Source organism: Barbus barbus (assembly GCF_936440315.1).
Source record: "Barbus barbus genome assembly, chromosome: 25".
Taxonomy (NCBI): domain Eukaryota; kingdom Metazoa; phylum Chordata; class Actinopteri; order Cypriniformes; family Cyprinidae; genus Barbus; species Barbus barbus.
The window spans coordinates 28023389-28044355 of record NC_136753.1 but is presented as its reverse complement, the minus strand read 5'-3'; the positions used below and the strand labels follow the sequence as shown (position 1 = coordinate 28044355).

General features: G+C 36.5%; 1 protein-coding gene and 1 pseudogene across 2 annotated transcripts; one reads left to right on the top strand and one right to left on the bottom strand.

Moving 5' to 3' along the window:
* Positions 1-129: 129 nt before the first annotated feature.
* On the bottom strand, positions 130-1346 carry LOC306845296 (adenosine receptor A3-like; annotated as a pseudogene). The gene is made up of 2 exons: positions 1290-1346; positions 130-828 (listed from the first exon to the last, which is right to left on the bottom strand). The product of its transcript is annotated as an adenosine receptor A3-like (transcript).
* A 1092-nt stretch (positions 1347-2438) lies between these two features.
* Positions 2439-15070, top strand: LOC306845295 (uncharacterized protein; the record flags this gene model as incomplete). Its single annotated transcript, XM_079377993.1, has 5 exons — positions 2439-2770; positions 5376-6052; positions 12138-12216; positions 12402-12800; positions 14443-15070. The coding sequence occupies 5 exons, from the start codon at positions 2439-2441 to the stop codon at positions 15068-15070; spliced, it is 2115 nt and encodes a 704-aa protein (XP_079234119.1).
* Positions 15071-20967: the final 5897 nt, after the last annotated feature.

The following is a 20967-nucleotide window of genomic DNA, read 5'->3' as shown; positions in this document are numbered from 1 at the left end:
AGAACAGTGTAACTGCACGCTGAAGTAAGATTAGAAAGATTAGGTTTACTCTGAGAAAAAATTATGTTTGTATATATATATATATATATATATACACACACATACATAAAATGTTTGTTTAGTCTATATTTATTGTACTATGGAGTCAGTTATGTCATTGGCTCCCCCCTGTGGAATGATTTTTACATAAACTCGTGCATCATGGCTGTCAGTGGCATTACTAGCAGGAGTCCTGCTGCTGTTTGCATCTGCATGCTGCTGATGACCAATCACCCTCCTCCAAATCTTCCTGTACTCCCGCTTTAGCTTAGGGATTTTGAAGGCATACACTACAGGGTTTACCATTGAAAGAGGAGAATGCCAAAGTACAAAGCAATGGGCGGTACATGTATACTAGTTATAGTATGTGATGGATTGTATCGCGTGTAACGGCAGCCAGCAAACAATAAAAAGAGCCAAGACTAAAACCAGAGAGCTGGCCAGTTTATGCTCCTTTTGTTTATATGTACTGGTTTCAGCTGACAAACCTGCTCTCCCACTCCTAATTTTTAAAAAGATGTAACAATACAAAGCGATCATGACTGCCAACGGAGGAAGAAAACAGCCCTCAAAGATAAAGTGGATTAGGTATGTAATGGGAATGACAGCATTGAACTGACAGTCTATGGAGGTGGAGTTGTAACGTGTCAGCATGTCATGGTTGTACCATCCAAACATGGGTAAGAAGCCCAGTACAGATGCCAGTATCCAGCACACAGCGGCGAGGAACCACGAGCACTTCTTAGTGACTGTAGACTTATACCTCAGAGCAAAGAAGAGCCTCAAAAACTATTTTGCCCAATATTTCTTAAAATTAACATTGTGCTGAATGTTGCAAATGTCATTTTGCATTAGGATCTGAAAAATGCTTTTATTTCACATTATAATAAATCATTTAAAATATTTATAAATAATAATTTAACTATTTTTCATTTCAAGGAAAGAAATTGTATAAAAAAGCTTTAGCTTCAAAGCAAGAGAGAGATTAGAGAGATTCTTTTATTTGTCATTTTTATGCTTCACATAAAAACTAAATTATGTTTCGCACGTCCACACCTCAGTAATTCAGTGCCAAAAAAAGATTTTATACAAATATCTAATAAATAAACCAAAATCCATTAAAATAGTATTTAAAAAGTACAGTCTTTTAAGTGTAATTCACATTCTCGAGTTAAGCAGTCTGATAGCTGTAGGGAAAAAGCTGTTTAACAGCCTACAAGTCCTAGATCTGATACTTCTGCATCTTTTACCAGACTGCCTTGAAAGAAATGAGTAGAGTCCTTTATAATGCCCTTTGCTCTGCGCATGCAGCGTTCAGTGTAGATGTCCTGCAAACACGGCAACGAGACACCAATAATTGTTTCAGCAGTCCTTACTATCCTGTTCAGTTAGTCTCTCCTCTGCTGTGCTATTACCAAACCAGGAAGAGATACAGTAAGTGAGCAGAGACAATCTGACACCAAGGAATTGACACGGTCAAACTGCTTTATTTGATTATACTATCTAAAGATAATAGAAAATCTTAAATCTTTCTTAATTTCACATAAAATCTTTTTTTGGGGGGAAATGTTTCAAAATAATAAAACTTTTCTTTCCAGGTTTAAAGGGGTCATCGGATGCCCATTTTACACAAGTTGATATGATTCTTTAGGGTCTTAATGAAAAGTCATGCATTGATGAATCATGTACTATATATACATATATATTCAATTTTGATTACTTTATACTTTGCTTGAGAGCACAGTAACAACTGTAGTCGACTCACTTGACATTATCAAACCAGCAGCTTCCTGCTTAACCAGCCACAATCTAAGCAACAACTTTATGGCACACCACTGAAGGGGTGTGGTGCTTTAGGTGCTAACAGAGAAATTAGACCACAAAATATTTATAAATATTAATCTGGCATTTCTAAAATATGTTTATGTCTGAAATAGACACAAGCATTTCTTATTATCAGTGTTGTGCTACTTTATGTTTTTGGGGAAACTGTGATTATATATATATTTTCAGGATTCTTAGATGAATAGAAAGTTCAAAAGAGCAATTATTTGAAATAAACCTTTCATAACATTATACATCTCTTTACTGTCAGTTTTGATTAATTTAATGTGTTCTTGCTGAAAAAAAGTTAAAATCTTTCTGTATATCTTAATTTTTAAGTATAATTTTTTTTTTTTTTAGAATACTGTATTTTTAAACATTTCTATTTCAAATTTCTAAAACATTATATTTCTTTTTAAATTTAGAAAACACACACACACTATATTTAAGTCACTCCAAAAAATTATTTGCTTATGCGTGAGCATATTTGGTTCTGCATGTGTCAAGACAACTTCCTATTTAAACCACCACTACTTAAAGCAAGTTCCTGTAGAGTTTCTTTGCCTATTCTCGACATGGCTGATGGTGAGAAGGTGATCTATACTTCCCTGGAGGTGCTCATCGCTGTAGGATGCTGCCTGGGGAACGTGCTGGTGATCTGGGCGGTGTGGTCATGCCGTGCCTTGAGTCAGACCACATTCTGTTTCGTTGTGTCCCTGGCAGTGGCTGATCTTCTGGTGGGAGCAGTGGCTGTACCTCTCGCAGTGGTGGTTGATGGACGCTTGGAGACTAGTTTTTACTGCTGCCTCTTCATCAGCTGTGTGGTCATTGTTTTGACCCAGGCCTCCGTTCACTCCCTGCTGGCCATCGCTGTGGACCGATACCTGCGTGTTTATAACCCTCTCAGGTCTGAACATTTAATAGTCAAGCTTTTTTTGCAATGCATGTTTGAAGACTTACTTGTGTGGTTGTCAAGTTGATCAAAGTTGCTAACAAGGAGGAAAGCAAACATTTGCAGATCTTAGAGATGGTCATGATATTGAATAATATGCAACTTGAAACAAAAACCTTCTTTAGGTCAACATGAAATCTAAATGACCTCATTTAAAATCTTATTGTACATTAAGAATGTGTTTATTTGACAGAAATGTCTTCATAATCTTCAATCAAACTATAATAACTTGCACTGCCTCTGAAAATGACACTGTATTTTTTAATATGATCTTTAAGTATTAAAATGCCCACTTTTCATGACACAATTGATTCCAAGTTTGGAGTCTGTAATTTCTTTTTTAAATGTAATGCTAAATTATTAAAGAAATCATTCATTTTTTAAAGAAATTAATAGTTTTATTCAGCAAAAGATGCATTAAATTGATCAAAAGTGATATTAAAGACATTTACAATGTTACAAAAGATTTCTATATAACTACAAATAAATCTGCATTGTTAATCCTTTTGATCTTTTATTAAGAGAAATTAACAATAATCTAACATTTCATTGGAGAATAATAATTTAAAATATTATGAAATAAATGTTTTTTTCTAATACACATTGGACACAATTAACAGGACCCTTTTATTCAATACTTTTTGAAACCTCCATTTCCCAAAATAGTACAGGAGTTTTCTCCTATAATGCCTGATGAGGTTAGAGAACACCTGACAAGAGATCAGAGACCATTCCTTCATCCAGAATCACTCCAGATCCTTCAGACTCACAGCTCCATGACGGTGCTTCTTCTCTTCAGTTCACCTCACTCATTTTCTACAGGGTTCAGGTCAGAGGACTGGAATGGCCAGCAGAAGCTTGGGTTTGTGCTCAGTGACCCATTTTTGTGTTGTTTTTGAGGTTTGTGTTTGGATTATTGTCCGGTTGGAAGATCCAAACATGGCCCATTATAAGATTTCTAACAGAGTCAGTCACTTATTAATTTTTTATCTGTTGGTATTTGATAGAATCCATGATGCCATGTGTCTAAACAAGATGTCCAGGACCTCCAGCAGAAATATAGGCCCACAACATCACAAATACAGCAGTATATTTCATTGTACACATGGGGTACTTCGTGGCCTAATGGTTAGAGAGTCGGACTCGTAATCGAAAGGTTGCGAGTTCGAGCCCCCGGCCGGCAGGAATTGTAGGTGGGGGGAGGGAATGTCCAGCGTTCTCTCCACCCTCAATACCACGACTGAGGTGCCCTTGAGCAAGGCACCGAACCCCCAATTGCTCCCCGGGCGCTGCAGCATGGCTGCCCACTGCTCCGGGTGTGTGTTCACGGTGTGTGTGTGTGTGTGTGTGTGTGTGTGCATTTGTTCACTACTCACTGCTGTGTGTGTGCACTTGGATGGGTTAAACGCAGAGCACCAATTTCGAGTATGGGTCACCATACTTGACAATACGTCACGACTTTATTACTTTTTATCCCTGTGTTCACCAAACCCATCTTGAGTGTTTGCTGCTAAAAAGCTAAATTTTTAGTTTCATCTGACCATAGAAGCCAGTCCCATTTGAAGTTCCAGTCTTGTCTGATAACTGAATACGCTGGAGTTTGTTTTTTGGTGAAAGCATTTTCTTTTCTTGAAGCCCTCCCAAACTACATGTGGTGATGTTTGATTAAAAAAAATTAACTCTTTTTCTGCAATTCTCCAGCTGTGATCCTTGAAGAGTCTTTAGCCACTCAAACTCTCCTCCTCACCATACATTAGGACGATATAGACTCATGTCCTCTTCCAGGCAGATTCATAACATTTTCTGTTGATTGGAAATTCTTAATGATTGCCCTGATGGTGGAAATGGGAATTTTCACTGCTTTCACACTAATTTGTGAAGCTCAATTATCTTTTGCTGCACATCAGAAATATATTCTTTGGTTTTTCTCATTGTGATGGACGGTTAGAGGAATTTGGCCTTTGTTTTCCCTCCTATTTATATTTCTGTGAAACAGGAAGCCATGGCTGGATAATTTCATGTTCATAATCAGACTGGAGTGCTCAAAATTGTGAATATGAATGGGAATGTATTTCAGATATATTTTACTCATAAGAATTTCTAGGGGTACCAGTAATTGTGTCCAACATGTATTTGAGAAAAAAAAATTTCATAATGAAATTTCCCCCCATTTTTAATTTTTATTCTCCAATGAAAGCTTAGATTTTTGTAATGTTTTTAAATAAAAGATCAAAGGGATTAACAATGCACATTTATTTTTACAGCCTTCTTTGATCATATTTACCAAGGGTACCAATAATTCTGACCACGTGTGTATAAACTGAGTTCTTTCCATTCATCAAAGAATCTTGAAAACAAAACTGTATCAGTTTCTACAAAAATATGAAGCAGCAACTGATTTCAGATGAAAATTCATCTTTGATGACAGCAATCAATTACATTTTACAACATATTACAATAGACAAGTTATTTAAAATTGTAATAATATTTCCCAATAATAATCGTATTAATATTATACAAAAAATATTTACATTATATTAATACAATTTCTAATTTTCAGGTACAGAGGAGCGGTCAGAAAGAAGCACTTATGGGCTGCGGTCACTGTATGTTGGCTGTCTGCTGTTATACTAGGTCTCATCCCCATGTTACGATGGCACAACAAAAACACCACCACCACTGAAAACTCCACTATTACGTGTCGTTTCATCACGGTCATAGACATGTCCTACATGGTCAACTTCAACTTCTTCGCTTGCATCCTTACACCCACTATCATCATGATGATCCTGTACTTGTTACTCTTCAATATGATATCCAAGCAGCTGAGAAAAGGAGTCGGGCGCACCGTGGAGTCCAGGTCGTTTTACCGTAAGGAGCGGAAACTGGCCAATTCTCTGGCTTTGGTTCTGGTTCTGTTTGTCGTTTGTTGGCTCCCGCTGCACATAATGAACACACTGATGTACTACACAAGTGTAAAAGTGCCCGTTGTCGCCTTTTACATCGGCATCCTCCTCTCTCACGCTAACTCTGCCATTAACCCCATAGTGTACGCGTTCAAGGTCCCTAAGATTAAGATGGCATATAAAAGCATCCTGATGAAGCTGAAAAGCTCGGAGCAGAAGGGAGATCAGAGCAGCCAAACTTTGGATAACAACGTCAGCAGCAACTCGAACAGCACCGCCAGGTGCAGCATGAAAATAAAACCACAGGTCGTTCTGATCGCAAATCAGGACGGTTAGCATTAGTCTGACATCACATACAATAAGTAGGGGAGGCCAGACTAGAAGTCAAAAGTAAAAAAAAAAAAAATATGAAGCAGTGGATTTGTATATGCCTAGTTCCTAAATTAGAATATTTTTCTGACTTTTAACATCCAAAACACACTGTAATTCTAGTGTTGTTGAGATACCTAAAAACAAAGACCAACTGTAGAATGAAGAGGCTGAACTGTTTTTCATAATATATATATTTATAAAATGTATTACTAAAGATATCTGAAGGATATATATTTTTATACATTTATTTGTTTTGTGTTTCTTAACTTTCTATGACAACTTGCTCCACTATAGTCAACATGTGTTTCAATGAACAGTGTATATATATTATATCTGTACATGTTTTATTTTTATATATATATATTTTTTTTTTTTTTTTTTTTTTTTCGTACCAACAGTCTTGGCAATGAATAATGTAAATAAACTACTGTTAGAGTCTGGGGTCAGTAAGACATAAATTAATACTTTAATTCAGCAAGGATGTATTAAATTGAAGTCACAGTAACGACAGAAATGTTACAAAAAATTATATTTCGGATAAATTTTGAACTTTCTATTCATCAAGAATCCTCAAAATAAAACAGCATCACAGTTTCCACATAAATATTAAGCAGCACAACTTTCAACATTGATAATAATAAGAAATGTTTCTTGATCAGCAAATGATTTCTTAAGGACTGTGAGACACTGAAGACTGGAGTAATGATGCTGAAAAATGACATTTAAAAATATATTTAAATAGACAATAGTTCAATCAAATTGTAATAATATTTCAAAATATTACTGCTTTACTGAATAAATGCAGCCTTGGTAAGCAAAAGAGACTTCTTTCAAAAATATGCCAAATGGTAAACATATTTAATATAAATAATATAATATACATACAGTCATGGCCAAAAATATAGGCACCCTTGGTAAATATGATCAAAGAAGGCTGTGAAAATTAATCTGCATTGTTAATCCTTTTGATCTTTTATTAAAAAAAACAAATCACAAAAATCTAACCTTTCATTGGAGAATAAGAATTTAAAATGGGGGGAAATATCATTATGAAATAAATGTTTATACACGTTGGACACAATTATTGGCACCCCTAGAAATTCTTATGCATAAGATATCTCTGAAGTATATTCACAATTTTGTGCACAGGGTGATTATGAACATGAAATTATCCAGCCGTGGCTTCCTGTTTCACAGAAATATAAATAGGAGGGAAAACAAAACCTAAATTCCCTTAATCATCCATCACAATGAGAAAAACCAAAGAATATATTTCTGATGTGCAGCAAAGGATAATTAAGCTTGGCCATAAAACATCAAATGTTACGAAAATGCCTGGAAGAGGACGTGTCTATATCGTCCTAATGCACGGTGAACACAGGGATAAAAAGTACCCCATGTGTACAATGTAATATCCTGCTGTATTTTTGATGTTGTGGGCCTATATTTCTGCAGGAGGTCCTGGTCATCTTGTTTAGACACATGGCATCATGGATTCTATCAAATACCAACAGATAAAAAATCAATAAGTGACTGATTCTATTAGAAATCTTATAATGGGCCATGTTTGGATCTTCAAACCGTACAATAATCCAAACACAAACCTCAAAAACAACCCAAAAATGGGTCACTGAGCACAAAACCAAGCTTCTGCTGGCCATTCCAGTCCTCTGACCTGAACCCTGTAGAAAATGAGTGAGATGAACTGAAGAGATGAAGCACCGTCATGGAGCTGGGAATCATTGAAATTTAGAGCTGTTAAACTGGCAAAAGGAGGTTTCAAAAAGTATTGAATAAAAGGGTGCCGTTAATTGTGGCCAATGTGTATTAGAGAAAAACATTTATTTCATAATGATATTTCCCCCAATTTTAAAATTGTTATCATCCAATTAAAAGTTAGACTTTTTTTTATGTGATTTTTTTTAAAATAAAAGATCAAAAGGATTAACAATGCAGATTAATTTTCCCCTTCTTTGATCATATTTACCAAGGGTGCCGATATTTTTGGCCATGACTGTATATATATATATAAATACTATGTGAAATAGTTTAATTTGTTACATCTCATGCTATCATTAAAATCCATCAAAACTCTGCTCTCTAGATATTGACCTCGGTCACTCAAAACAACATTGCTAGCAAGCATTTAAAAATATTTCATGCCATTATGATGAAAGAGGAAGAGAAATTGTTACAGTCATTCTGAGCCTTTTTTTTTTTAGCCATATTGTGCAGCATGTCAGACCTTCTACATCCTTCCTTTATAACTTCATAAATTTCACAGATAAAGGAAAAGCCACACAACGATGGAAATTCTGCTGTCATTTACTCACTCTCATGTTATGTATATATAGATATACTGTATATGAAATTTAATAATTATATATATATATATATATATATATACGTATATATATCCTTTTTTTAAAGAAATATCCTGACCAAGAGTACAATCACAATATCAGATCTTAAATATTTCTTTCACGTCGTAACACTTTTTAAAATCCACTTTTGAAAATTTAAAAACGTTCTGTTTGCTCCAGGTTTAAATGAGATTATCAATATGTTCTCAGACGGTTGGACTGCTGTATATGAGACTGGACGTTCCTTCTGTAGTCTCTTTAATTGATGTTCTGGCATCGGGCCATGTGGAAGTGAACAATGCTGATCCTGAGGGAACGTTTGTGGCATTCCTCTGTGAGGAGTAATGGATTTCTGTAAGATAAGTCACAGGCCTTTTGTTCCTCCTCTATACAACGTAATATCGGATTCGGTCCAAACAGTGCGAGCGTAATGAGAAGGATTTATGATGTTCATCTTCCACATTATTACTTTTCCTAACATCGCTTGAGTTCATTCTGCTGAGTGAAGTTGAAAAATATGAAATACACATTTTGGCGCAGCGTTGAAAAGCAATATCCAAATCAATTCTCATCAGCGGCACGAAAACCAGGGGTCATGAAACCACACATCTATATGCTGTATTTAATTTGATGCAAATGACAACACAGCTGCGAGGGAGAGACGTACGGCCGCTCAATATGCTGTGCTCAGGTGTACCCGCAAGTCGATTGTTCAGACAATAATATTCAACAGATGATCCAAAACTAAATGAAAGCTCTACTGAAGGAACTACAGGTTTTGCATAACTCGTCTTTGACCACTAACTTCTCCACACAGAAAAACTGACTATACCGCAAATGTGACATGCATTCACTAAACGTTTTCCAAAAGAACTAATATCTGGTCTAATATCTATAAAGAGGCTAATATCTAGTTTCTGTGATATTCCAGTGTCTCTAGACATGGCTTGGGTGTAAATCTGTTGGATTTTTTCACTTGTTTTAGGAGAAAACAAAGTGTAAATCATTATGAGATCCAAATAATTAGCATCACACCCTTTATATGAGTACAATAGTTTGTATGTAATTGCAGACATTATTAGAGCACATTGCCATTTAATCTTCAAACCGTCATCATGAACCTCAAGACAGACGTAAACATATTCATTACTGCTCTATGCATCATGCTTACGGCCCAAGTCAAAAGTCCTATGGGGCGGCCTGAAGCCTTTGTGCTTGATACGTCGATCTCTCTTCAAGTATGACAGCATACGTCGCCATGACAACTCAGGCCTTAATGGTTCTCTCGTCACTCGTCTCTGGAAAACTGCACAGACTGTTACGCATGATGTAAAGTCTCTACCAGAAGGTTTGCATGAGCGTTGCATAATGCATTAAGCAATAGCTACCCGTTTTACCTACTGTAAATTGTCCTTTGCATGCAAAAAAGGTCAAGATTAGAGCGAGATGCAATGCAATTATAACCAGCTTTGTAGTAGTCTCTTAAAAATAAAAGCACAAACTACACAAATGGTGCATGATGAGTCACTAATCTCTAGTATGAGCAATTGCAATGCAAATATCACTAATAATACTAAATCTAAGGTATTGCATTTCCCTGGAAAGACGTTTAGGTGTTTGCAACATCTTAATGGAATGAACTAATCAAAGAGATTGCCTTATTAAGACATCCTTTCAGAAAAGTACAAGAACAGCATTTACTTCAAACATCACTGTGCTAGACAGTCTTAAAACGGTTGAAGAGCCAAACAGAACATTTTAGGAGATCTTGGCAAGGTGGAGGGGCATTTAATTTCATTATGACACAGTTGTCTGAATTACTTTGTTATGACTGACCAATCAGAATCTTCTAATTTAGGGTTTTCTATGAAAAGCTATATATATATTAAATGAAAAATAACACTTACTAAAAAATTATTTTTTTTTTTTTACCTGTTTGTCATGTGAAAATTGATATCTGAGAGCCGTGCAGTTACAAATGTGTTGTTAAATTATTGAAATAAAATGAAATGAAGTAATAAAATGGCTGTAAGTTGGTGAATCCCTTTTTAAAATAAAGCGCATCAGGGTGATTCACCAGAATTAACGTATTTACCATGTTTTCTAACTTTAAATTAATGAGCACATAAGGATTTGAACTGAAGTATAACATAAATTCTCATATGAAAGAAAAAACACAAATGAGATGTCTTTAATGTCTCAGGTGTATCTTCTTGACAATAACAATATTAAATGGAGAGAAAATGAACACTTTAACTTAAGTCTCCTGTTTCTTAGATGTTTTTCCCCCTGAGAAGAAAAGACTCCTCTAGAGTTTCAGAAGAATGCCATAATGCCATTACTTCAATATGAACTCACACATTTCACAGCAAATTCTCCCACAAATGATCTGATCTGGATCTACATCCATTATATTTTTATTCTCCAAAGAATATTTTGTAGAAATATCAATGACGTCTAGTTGATATCGCAATGAAGTATAAGTGAGAATTCCTCTGAGTTCTGAAAGTGCAATAAAATCTTCCTCTGTGTCATGACTCAAAAAAAATCTCAATTTCGCATGAGAGGACTAAAATAGACACGATAACCACATAACGCTGAGGAGCCCAGGGAACAAGATGAAATGATCATGGATGGCAAGTGCTTCCCTCAATACTGAGACAAATCCATTACCACACTACAATGAACATTACTGAAAAATTAATATGATGATGATGTACGATTTCCTGGGTGGAAACATTTGAATATCAAATTACGTGTCTCTCCATGCAGTGACAGAGATGAGACAGGAAACGGGATTCTGGGACATGCACGTGCCTGATTCAGAATTTAATCAAGTTTTGGCTCCCTTTCAGTTCAAGAGTGTGAATTTGAATCAAATTAGCCACGATCCACAGGATGTTGAACAGGAATTTGAACTAGAATGACAGGAAAAGGAATTAACTGAAGTCTAATGAGGATATTTCAACAAAATGGGCAAAACCAGGTCACTTTCTACGTGTCTGTTGAAAGTTTCAAACTTCATTTGACATATCAATTGATTTTATATATATATATACTGTATATACACACTGCCTTTTAATAGTTTGGGGTCAGTAAGACTTCTTTTTTTGAAAGGAATTAATTATTTTAATTTTTGTTTCAAATAAATGCTTTTCTTTTGAACTTTCTATTGAAAAATGTCAGTATGTTTTCAACATAATAAACATTTTTCTTTAGCAGCAAATTCACTTTGTGTTGCAGGAATAAATTACATTTGAAAATATATTCAAATAGAAAAAAGCTATTATAAATTAGAATAATATTTCACAAAATTAGTGATTTGAATCAAATAAATGTAGCCTGGGTGAAATAATTTTATATGTATATAAAATATAATCAACTTTATATGTGACATTAAACTGGAAATAATTAATAATCAAAATTAATATCAGTTAATTTCAAGAAACTAAAAAAATTTAAACACACAGTTCCTTTTAAAATCAACTGCTTTAAATTTAAATTCAAATTACCATTCCGTATCCTGTTTGAAAGTAACACTCAGTCAAATTCTAAGTGGCAATGGTGTTTGAGGTTTGGAAAGCATGTGAACAGAGAGAAAGTGAGAGAGATACGGTGATCGAGACGAGCAGTGGGCAAAGAAATAGTGCTGCGGAGAATGAACCACCCCTCCTTTCCCAGCCAGCAGAGCCAACGTAACAGGAGAAGAAGAAGCAGGAGTCCGTGAAGATGAAGAGAACAAGACACACGGACACTCAAAGTAACAACAGATCAAATGGAGCTGCGTTTGAAGAAACTCTAAGTGCTTTTCGTGGCTTTTACTGACAAGTCAGGGCAGTTCAGCTACTACTTGTGCCATAAATACTAAAAAAAACAAGCTTAAAATACTGAGTAATAAAATGACATCACATACCAGCATTTGAGGACATCATGAGACTCTTATAGAAGACCCAGTGCCATGGTGGAAGAGGAAGCACTGCTACAGATGGTGAAGATGTCAACAGTAACTGAAAGTTTGGAGAAGGAGGACTTGATGTACATCTCCATAGAGAGCACTATCGCTCTGGTATCGGTGCTTGGGAACGTACTGGTGGTTCTCATGGTTTACATGAACCAGGGTCTCAGAGACCCGACTTTCTGCTTTATCGTCTCTTTGGCACTGGCTGATATCGCGGTCGGCGTTCTTGTCATTCCGCTGGCGGTGGTCATCAGCTTGGGGTTGAACACGCTGTTTTACACATGCCTCTTCATCTCCTGCCTCCTCATCACCATCACCCAAAGCTCCATACTGTCCCTGTTGGCCATCGCCATCGACCGCTTCCTACGCGTCAAAATCCCCACCAGGTGAGTCTGAAACACTAAATAAAGATGAAATATTTTCCCTGTTTACTTGCATGTCATGTGAACATTACCTGACATCAGAGACCAGTGAACATGCAAATGTGCTATTAAATGATTGAAATATTAAAATAAAAATGTCAGGATGTAAGTTTGTGGGTCCTTCTTTTAAATAAACCACATTAGGGTGATGCACCAGAATTAACCCATAAGTTTTTTACACTGAAAAAGAATCAGCGAAACCATTTCCACTTTTCAAAATTAATTACAAAGATTCTGCAAGTAACACATTGAATTAAACATGAAATTTTGAAGTAGAAAAATTGTAATAGTGTTGTCTTGTAAAACGTGCTACAATCTTATTTTATTTACTCTGAAAAGTTCAAAATGGCGTATACAACATATAAATTCTCATAGGAAAGAAAAAAATTATGGCATATTTTATGTTAGTTTTACTGACTTAGGTCATCTTTAACTTTAATGCATGCTTCGTTTTATCATATTTCTTGGCTAGACTGCAGGACAGCAATATATATTTTGCTTTCTTTAATGCAAATCAATGGGCTAGTGTAATGCAAGGCTTTTAACTAAATTAAACCTCCGCTGTCTGTCAAAAGGAATGATGTTCACTGGTCTGATAGTATTTTGGCAGCATCCCTAACCACTCATTTGCTTGATGTTTGAAGGCATGTCACTTAAACTGCTTATGTAACACATTTGTGGTGAATGGTGAATTGAATCTATTAAAATATATTAAAATACACAATTTATATCTTATAAATATAAAGGTTTAGAAAATGAATTTGTACTGCATAAGGCACATGCAACTCATTGCCATTTTAAGTACAGAAATAAAACAAATAAAATACAAATAAATCATTTCATATTAATTTTACTTACATTTTAGTCTGGAAGATGATAAAATGTTGGAAAAAGATCCCATAGTGTAGCCATATATGGAAAGAGAATATCATAGGGATCAGTGAGCAACTACCCATACACATTTGCAACCACCTAGCAACGCAGTAAAACCATTTAAAGCACCGTAGCAACTACATAGCAGCCACCAACAAAGGGGACTAAGGGGAATCAAAGACTTTAGATACACAAAGACAGAAATGCAATATGCAATATGGCGGAAAAAGTCAATAATAAAACAATGAACAATTGATAAAGTCACTGCATAAATGCAGCTGCTGTTAGGAGTTCCGACTGTAATAGAAACAGTCAGTGTTTTGAGGAATATACCATCCCATTCAGACAATGTATAAAATTTACAGGACTATAGCACTTGCTAAAAAAAGGGGATAGTTCCCCCAAAAATGACAATTCTGTTATCATACACTCGCCCTCAAGTTGTTCCAAACCTCTATGAATTTCTTTCTTTTGTTGAACGCAAAAGATGCTATTTTGAAGAATGTTGGTAACCGGTAATCATTGACTTCCATGGTATTTGTTTTTACATACTATGGAAGTCAATGGCTACCATCAACTGTTTGGGTGAACTAAGACTATTTGAAATGTGCTAATGCATGATATTTCTAACATTAGAAGTGTGCAATATATAGAACAAGGCAAGCAATATCGTTTGTGGTTATGATTGGATTTAAAAAGTAATTTATGTGATTGCTTTTGTATTGTTTTGCAGGTACAACATCATTGTTACGCAGAGGCGGGCATGGGTAGCCGTGGGTTTGTGCTGGCTCATCTCGTTTCTGACTGGTTTAGTGCCAATGGCCGGCTGGCACCTCAGCCCACCTGGAAACGTCAGCACAACGCCCATCAAATGCCAGTTCACCAAAGTCATGCGCATGGATTACATGGTCTACTTCAACTTCTTCGTTTGGGTGGTGGTGCCCCTGATCATCATGACCGGACTGTACGCCGAGATCTTCCGCGTGATCTGCCGCCAGCTCAACCGTCGGGCCGAGGCCACCTGTGACTGGAGCAAGTACTACCGCAAAGAGCTGAAACTTGCAAAGTCGCTAGCGCTAGTTCTGTTTCTGTTCGCGCTCTGCTGGCTACCACTGCATATTATGAACTGTATTGTGTTTTATTGCCCGACATGCAACATGCCCAAGAGTGCTGTTTACGTGGGTATCTTTATGTCACACATCAACTCCGCGCTCAACCCACTGGTGTACGCTTTCCGCATCCAGCGCTTCCGTGATACACTGATTCACATCATCCAGCGGTTTGTGCTCTGTAAAACCCCATCAGCCATCCCGGGCCAACACAGTCCTGCACCGATCACAGAGAAAACCCAAGTTCAGTAGCAACTGAGACTAAGAGGAAGTCTTTAAATATACATAGATGCAGATGCAACGCGCAATATGGCAGAATAAGCCCTGCCTTCTAAATAAAAGAGCCAGTCAGCAATTAGTAAAGTCATTGCATCGCTGCAGCTGCAGTTAGGAGCTCCAGCTGTAATAGAAACAGTCAGTGTTTTGAGAGGTGCACTTAAGACTGCATAAGCGCATTGGCTGGTTTAGCATGAAATAAAAGCTTTTTAACAAAACTATTTACCACATTTATGGGACAGCTCATGTCAGATTTTTTTCAATTTCCCCATTCAAGTTCTCTTTTCAGACTTGGTCTTGGATGACCGAAATAGCTGGCCGGAGGTGTTGCAAATATGGAACAGACTTTCACACACTGTCTGGGATCGTTGCAACTGACTGGCTGAGGGAACTATGCAAATCAGGAAACAGCACAGATATACCCAAAAATAGTGCAGAACATTCATGCAACACATTTCTCCATTTTCCATTCTGATTCTGCGCTCTACATTGTGGAGGATGCAGCGAACTATGGCAATCTGGCATTACTGCAGTTTCATGCACCTGAATCAGCTCTTTAATATGCAGAAAGAGCACTTGTCTACACTGTGTGTCTGGAAATATGCCCGGTTATAATGCTCTTCTCCATCATTTGATGAATTACTGCTGCCACAATGTCTCGAAAATGTACACAAACATCGCTTTTCCAGCGTAATTGCATCAAGAAAATAGCAAGTTTTGTGAACATTCAATAATAGGCCTTATCTGCATAGCAAGGAGGTGTGTTTGCACTGGACAGAATGACAATGAGTAGAATTAAATATTCAAAGCGCAATGCTATACCACATCTGTTTAAGTTGGAATACGGTCAATATGGGGGGGTGGGGGGTGTGCTAAAATACTGAATGTAAAAGCAGTGTAACTGTATAGTGAATTTACCACTGTGAGATCAACTATGGATAGATACTATAGATACTAAAAACTCTGCAGCTTCAAAGATCTCTTTTTTGACAAAAATCCACGTTTCGGTTAACATTATGGTTGATAAACAATAAAATTACATTTTCAGTTTTAAAGATTGAAATTCTTACCTTGGATACACTGAAGGCAAACGTCTTCTCCAGAAAATTAGCGAGTAGTAATGGCGCCGGCGCGATGGGAAATGTTGAATGAGATCTCGTGGGATCCACCCTGCAGGGCTGCATCTCACGGTAGTTTGATGTCGTGTGGGGATGGGATCTCGCGAGAAACTCGCGTGTCAGCTAAATTAAAGTGGCTGAATTTTATTTATTTTATTGTATTTTTTGCTAAATGTCAGTGGAAAATTGGGTAGAAATGCATGAGTGTTGGAATCATAGACTGTAAAAAAGGAGGGGAATTTTTAGATTTTGATTAAATTAAGTAATCCAAGTGTCAAAACAACAACAAAAATCATTTTAAAGATATATGTGCACTATAAATCCATGTAATCACCCTACATGAGATTAATTATGTTTGCACTTGTATATTTGTTAAAACAAATAGGATCCCATGTGTAGCCCATTTTGAGCCCATGCACACATTTCCCATTAATTACCCATCTGGGAACCACATGGGGAGCCCACCTGGGTTCACCCATGTGGGTTCTAGCTGGGTCACCCAAGTGGGCCCCAGATAAAATGCCCATCTTGAGCCCATGCCCACTCTGTACCCCTGTAGCCCATGTGAAGCCCATGTGGGCCCCACATTCACGTGTTTGCTGGGAAGATTCACCTTATGCATTTCTACACCATAAGAAAACACTGGATATTGTTGTGAGTGTAATTTCTTCAATTAAAAATCAATGTCATGCAGTGAAGATTTTACATTTATTAAAGATGCTGTATGTAATTTTGACTGTACAAAAGCATAAAACGCTATTATACATTTGCAGATATTTAGGAAACATGCTAAGTTCACATACTTGTTTCTTCAAAAGAACAATGCTACAGCCAGTTATTCTACTTTGAAAATGTGTGTTTTGTGTCAGAATGTCTGTTTTTGTTTTTGGTCTGTGTGACTATGCCCACTGCCAGTTTAACCAATAGTATTTAGACACACTTGGTTGCCAGACAGCAGAAAACACAGCGCATTACAGCCATGGAAGCCAACAAACGAACTAAGTCAGAGATCGCAGATTCAACCTGACCTAAAAAGCCTCGAAATCCATCTAATAATCTCTATGATCTCTAGGATTAATAAAATGCGAATAAATCAGCTCATAAGCTTATATCGTACGGCTCATCACCTTTTCTTGTTAATTGTGCTTGTAACGTAAATTTATAATAGTAAAGAAACCATAAGAATTTGCATTCAGTATATGACTTGGAATAAGAATGACTGTTCCAGTAAACCAATAACAATGTCCCAATTTTCCAATAAACTGCATGAAAACTAGGAAAGCATCAAGAAGAAAAATAATCTACATTTGTACAATGCTTTCAGTGTACCAGAAGGGTCAAAGGTTTAGGTTCTCAGGCTCAACGTGTCTTGTTTGTCATTCAGGTGACAAACCAACTGACTGACCACAGTGAGACTGCCAATTCCAGAGATGAGCAAAACAAGAGGAAGCTCTAGTCAAATGTGAGATGTGTTACTGGCACACTGACCAAATTACCACGAATACATGACGGATAGTAACTGTGAACCTTCACCATGCCAGTTAATATGCAAGTAAAAAAAATCTATGAAAAATAACTGCAGTGTCACTGGCAGAAACACAACAGGCCAAATATATCTTTATATATGAAATCTTGAAGCGTTTAATTATGTTAGCTTGACAAATATCAAACTATAAACAGCCTAGCAACCACTCAGAACCCCTGAGAAACCATGAAGCTCACATTGGTAAATGTTTAGTAGCAACCTAGTAGCAACCAACCAAAACACCTAAGCAACAACCTAGCAACCACTCAGAACACCTTAGCAACCACGCAGCAACTGTTTTACATCTTATATATCTTTTAAACTTCCTGACAAGGATTTTCAAGCAAAAAGTAAAACTTTTATTTTCTCATTTTAAATAATACTGAGTTATGACACTGAATTAATGAAAGAAGTCCTTAGATTACGTTCTACAGATTATAAATGATAAAATACGTGAAATAAGGAGAAATCGAATAATAATATCAATTTGTGGCATATATTACAGTTCGAGGTGCTACTAACATACTTTTTTAAATTGATCAACTATTTCAATGGAATAGTGCGAGCGGGATTATCTGTTTTGAGGTGATCGGTGAAGTTTGAAGTGTCGACTGTCGGTTTTGTAGTGGGAAGGGCTGGCAGGCGAGCGCCCATTTATGGAAGGAACTCTACCAGATAAAGTTATGTTAGGCTACTTATGCTTCAGAGTTAAGTAGTATAAAAGACCCCCATTAAGATGCTTCAATTGCCAGACATTTGGGCACGTCGCAGTGGCATGTAAGGGTAAACGCAGATGTGGGAAGTGCAGTGAAGATCATGATTTTAAAGAATGTAAAAATCAGATCAAATGCTGTAATTGTGGTGATGCCCTGTCCATGCAAAAGCTGATGTAGTGCAGAAGATAAGGGACGAGAATAAGATCTCGTATGCAGAAGCAGTAAGAAGAATAGAGAGAGCAAGTGTTAGTCATGTAGTTTCTGTCTGAAAGACAACAACAGGTAAATGGAAAAATACTCGATGACTCCATAGTTATCAAAAAGACGGAACAATTAGCTTTTTTCTCGGAAGCTGTGTGGAGAATTATAGAGAGAGCTAAGAATAGGTCCAATGTTGCAAGGGAGGTAATTGTGGTAGCAGACTATAGGGATGAAAGATATTGATCCGGAAGTGCTGTATATGCATGGATGAGTAGCAGGAAGCCAGCAAACTCCTTTTATCCGAGAGAAAGGTAAGAATGGGGAAAGAGTCGAATCATTAGATGATGATATGGATTAATTATTTATTGAAATGTTTTATGTCCTACAATGGAATGCTAGGAGTCTAGTAGCCAATGGGCAGGAGTTTAAGAGATTTGTTGATGCCTTTAAAGAAAGATCAGATATGTGTGCAGCAGATGTGGCTTAGACCGAATTTGCATTTTGCTATTCCAGGGTATGAAATTCTAAGAGCTGATAGAGATGAGCTTTTTTATATTAAAAAAAAAGGTTTACAGTATAGAAGAATAGAGATAATTACTGATCTTGAATGTATAGTGGTTGAAATTTGGTCTGAACGAAGGAAAATTTATGTGATTAATTATTACAATAATATTAGAGGAGGAAAAATTAGAAGGAGTAATGGCTAAGGTCGAGACACCAGTAATATGGGTGGGTGATTCAGTGAGTTGTGGGGATGTAGATTCCGAGATAAGAATGGGACAGTACTAGAAGAATTTTTGGATAAATACGGATTAGTGGTGCTTAATGATGGTAGACCTACTAGATTTCAAGTTAATCAAGATGGTAGTTCTTGTTTAGATTTAACGTTTACTTCTCCTGATAGCCTTGAGAGGAGAATGGGATATAATGGACCAGTACACTATTGGTAGTGATCATGTTCCAATTTTAAGCAGGTTTGGAAAATTGTTTAAAGAGCAGGATTTTAGGCCAGGAAAGTTTAACTATCCAAAGGCAAGATGGGATGAATTTAGAATTAGAACTCAGGAAGAGATAAACAAAATGTGTAGAGAAGATGTAGATAAATGGAATAATTATTTGTGTAATATGTTAATTCAGGCAGCAGAAGAGTTTATTCCAAAATTTGAGTGTCCAAAAGAACGGCAAATTGTTCCTTGGTGGAATGGGATTTGTACTCTAAATGAATTGTACTCGACTTTAGCTCGAAATAAAGCATATCGAAGGTTGAGGAAGTTTCCAATGGAAGAGTATATGCAATAGAATATAAGAGGCTAAGGCTAGAAGAGTTATAAAAGATGCAAAGAGGGAAAGCTGGCATAAATTTTGTAGCACCTTAGGTCCTCAATATAATAGATATATAAATTAGCATCAGATTCTGTTTTAAAGAAAATGGTAGTAGTACAAGTGAAAGCATTAAGAATATGTGGAGGAGCAATGATTACTACTCCACTCAATGCTTTGTTAATTGAAATGGGTGAGACTACGTTAGAACTGCGATGGAACAAACTCTCTCTGTATTATTGGACTAAGTTACGAGGTTATAATTGTTCTAACCCTGCTAGGATTTTAATAGAAGAACACTGGGAATTTCAGAGAAGGGATGGAAGTAAAAGAGAGAGTAAGAAGACTGCATTAGGTAAGAGAGCTCAGGAAATAGGAGTGAATAATATTAAGATTGCACCAATAATTACTTTGCCACCAGTATATATATTTACAGATGGTTCAATGAATTCAAGTAGTGGAAAAACAGCAATAGGAATAAGTATTCCTCAGTTAAATTGAAAGAATGGAAAACGATTAACGGATAATATGTCAGTCATTACTGCAGAGTTAGTGGCTATTTTATTGGCCTTGGAGTGGGTGGAGGAAAATGGTCCGGGAAAAGAGTAATTTGTTTGCAGCTTTATTGGCATTAAAGGGCAGGAAAAGTGAAGCTAGGTCAGACTTAATAGTAGAATTGTTAGTAACATTGAATCGAGTAAATAGAATGGGGAATATAGTGGGATTTCTTTGGGTGCCGGCTCATACAGGTGTTCAGGGAAATGAGGAGGCAGATGAAATGGCAAGAAAGGCTGTAAATAGAAGTGAAGTAGAGTTGAGTGTAAAAGTATTATCTGAGAAGGAACAGTAAAATTGTGGCAAAAGGAGTGGAATGAAGGATATAAAGGTAGACGTTATTATTCTATTCAGCCAATAGTAGGCCATTCTAGTACAGTAAGGTTAGAAAGAAAGGATAGTGTTGTTTTAACTAGACTAAGGTTGGGTCATTGTGTG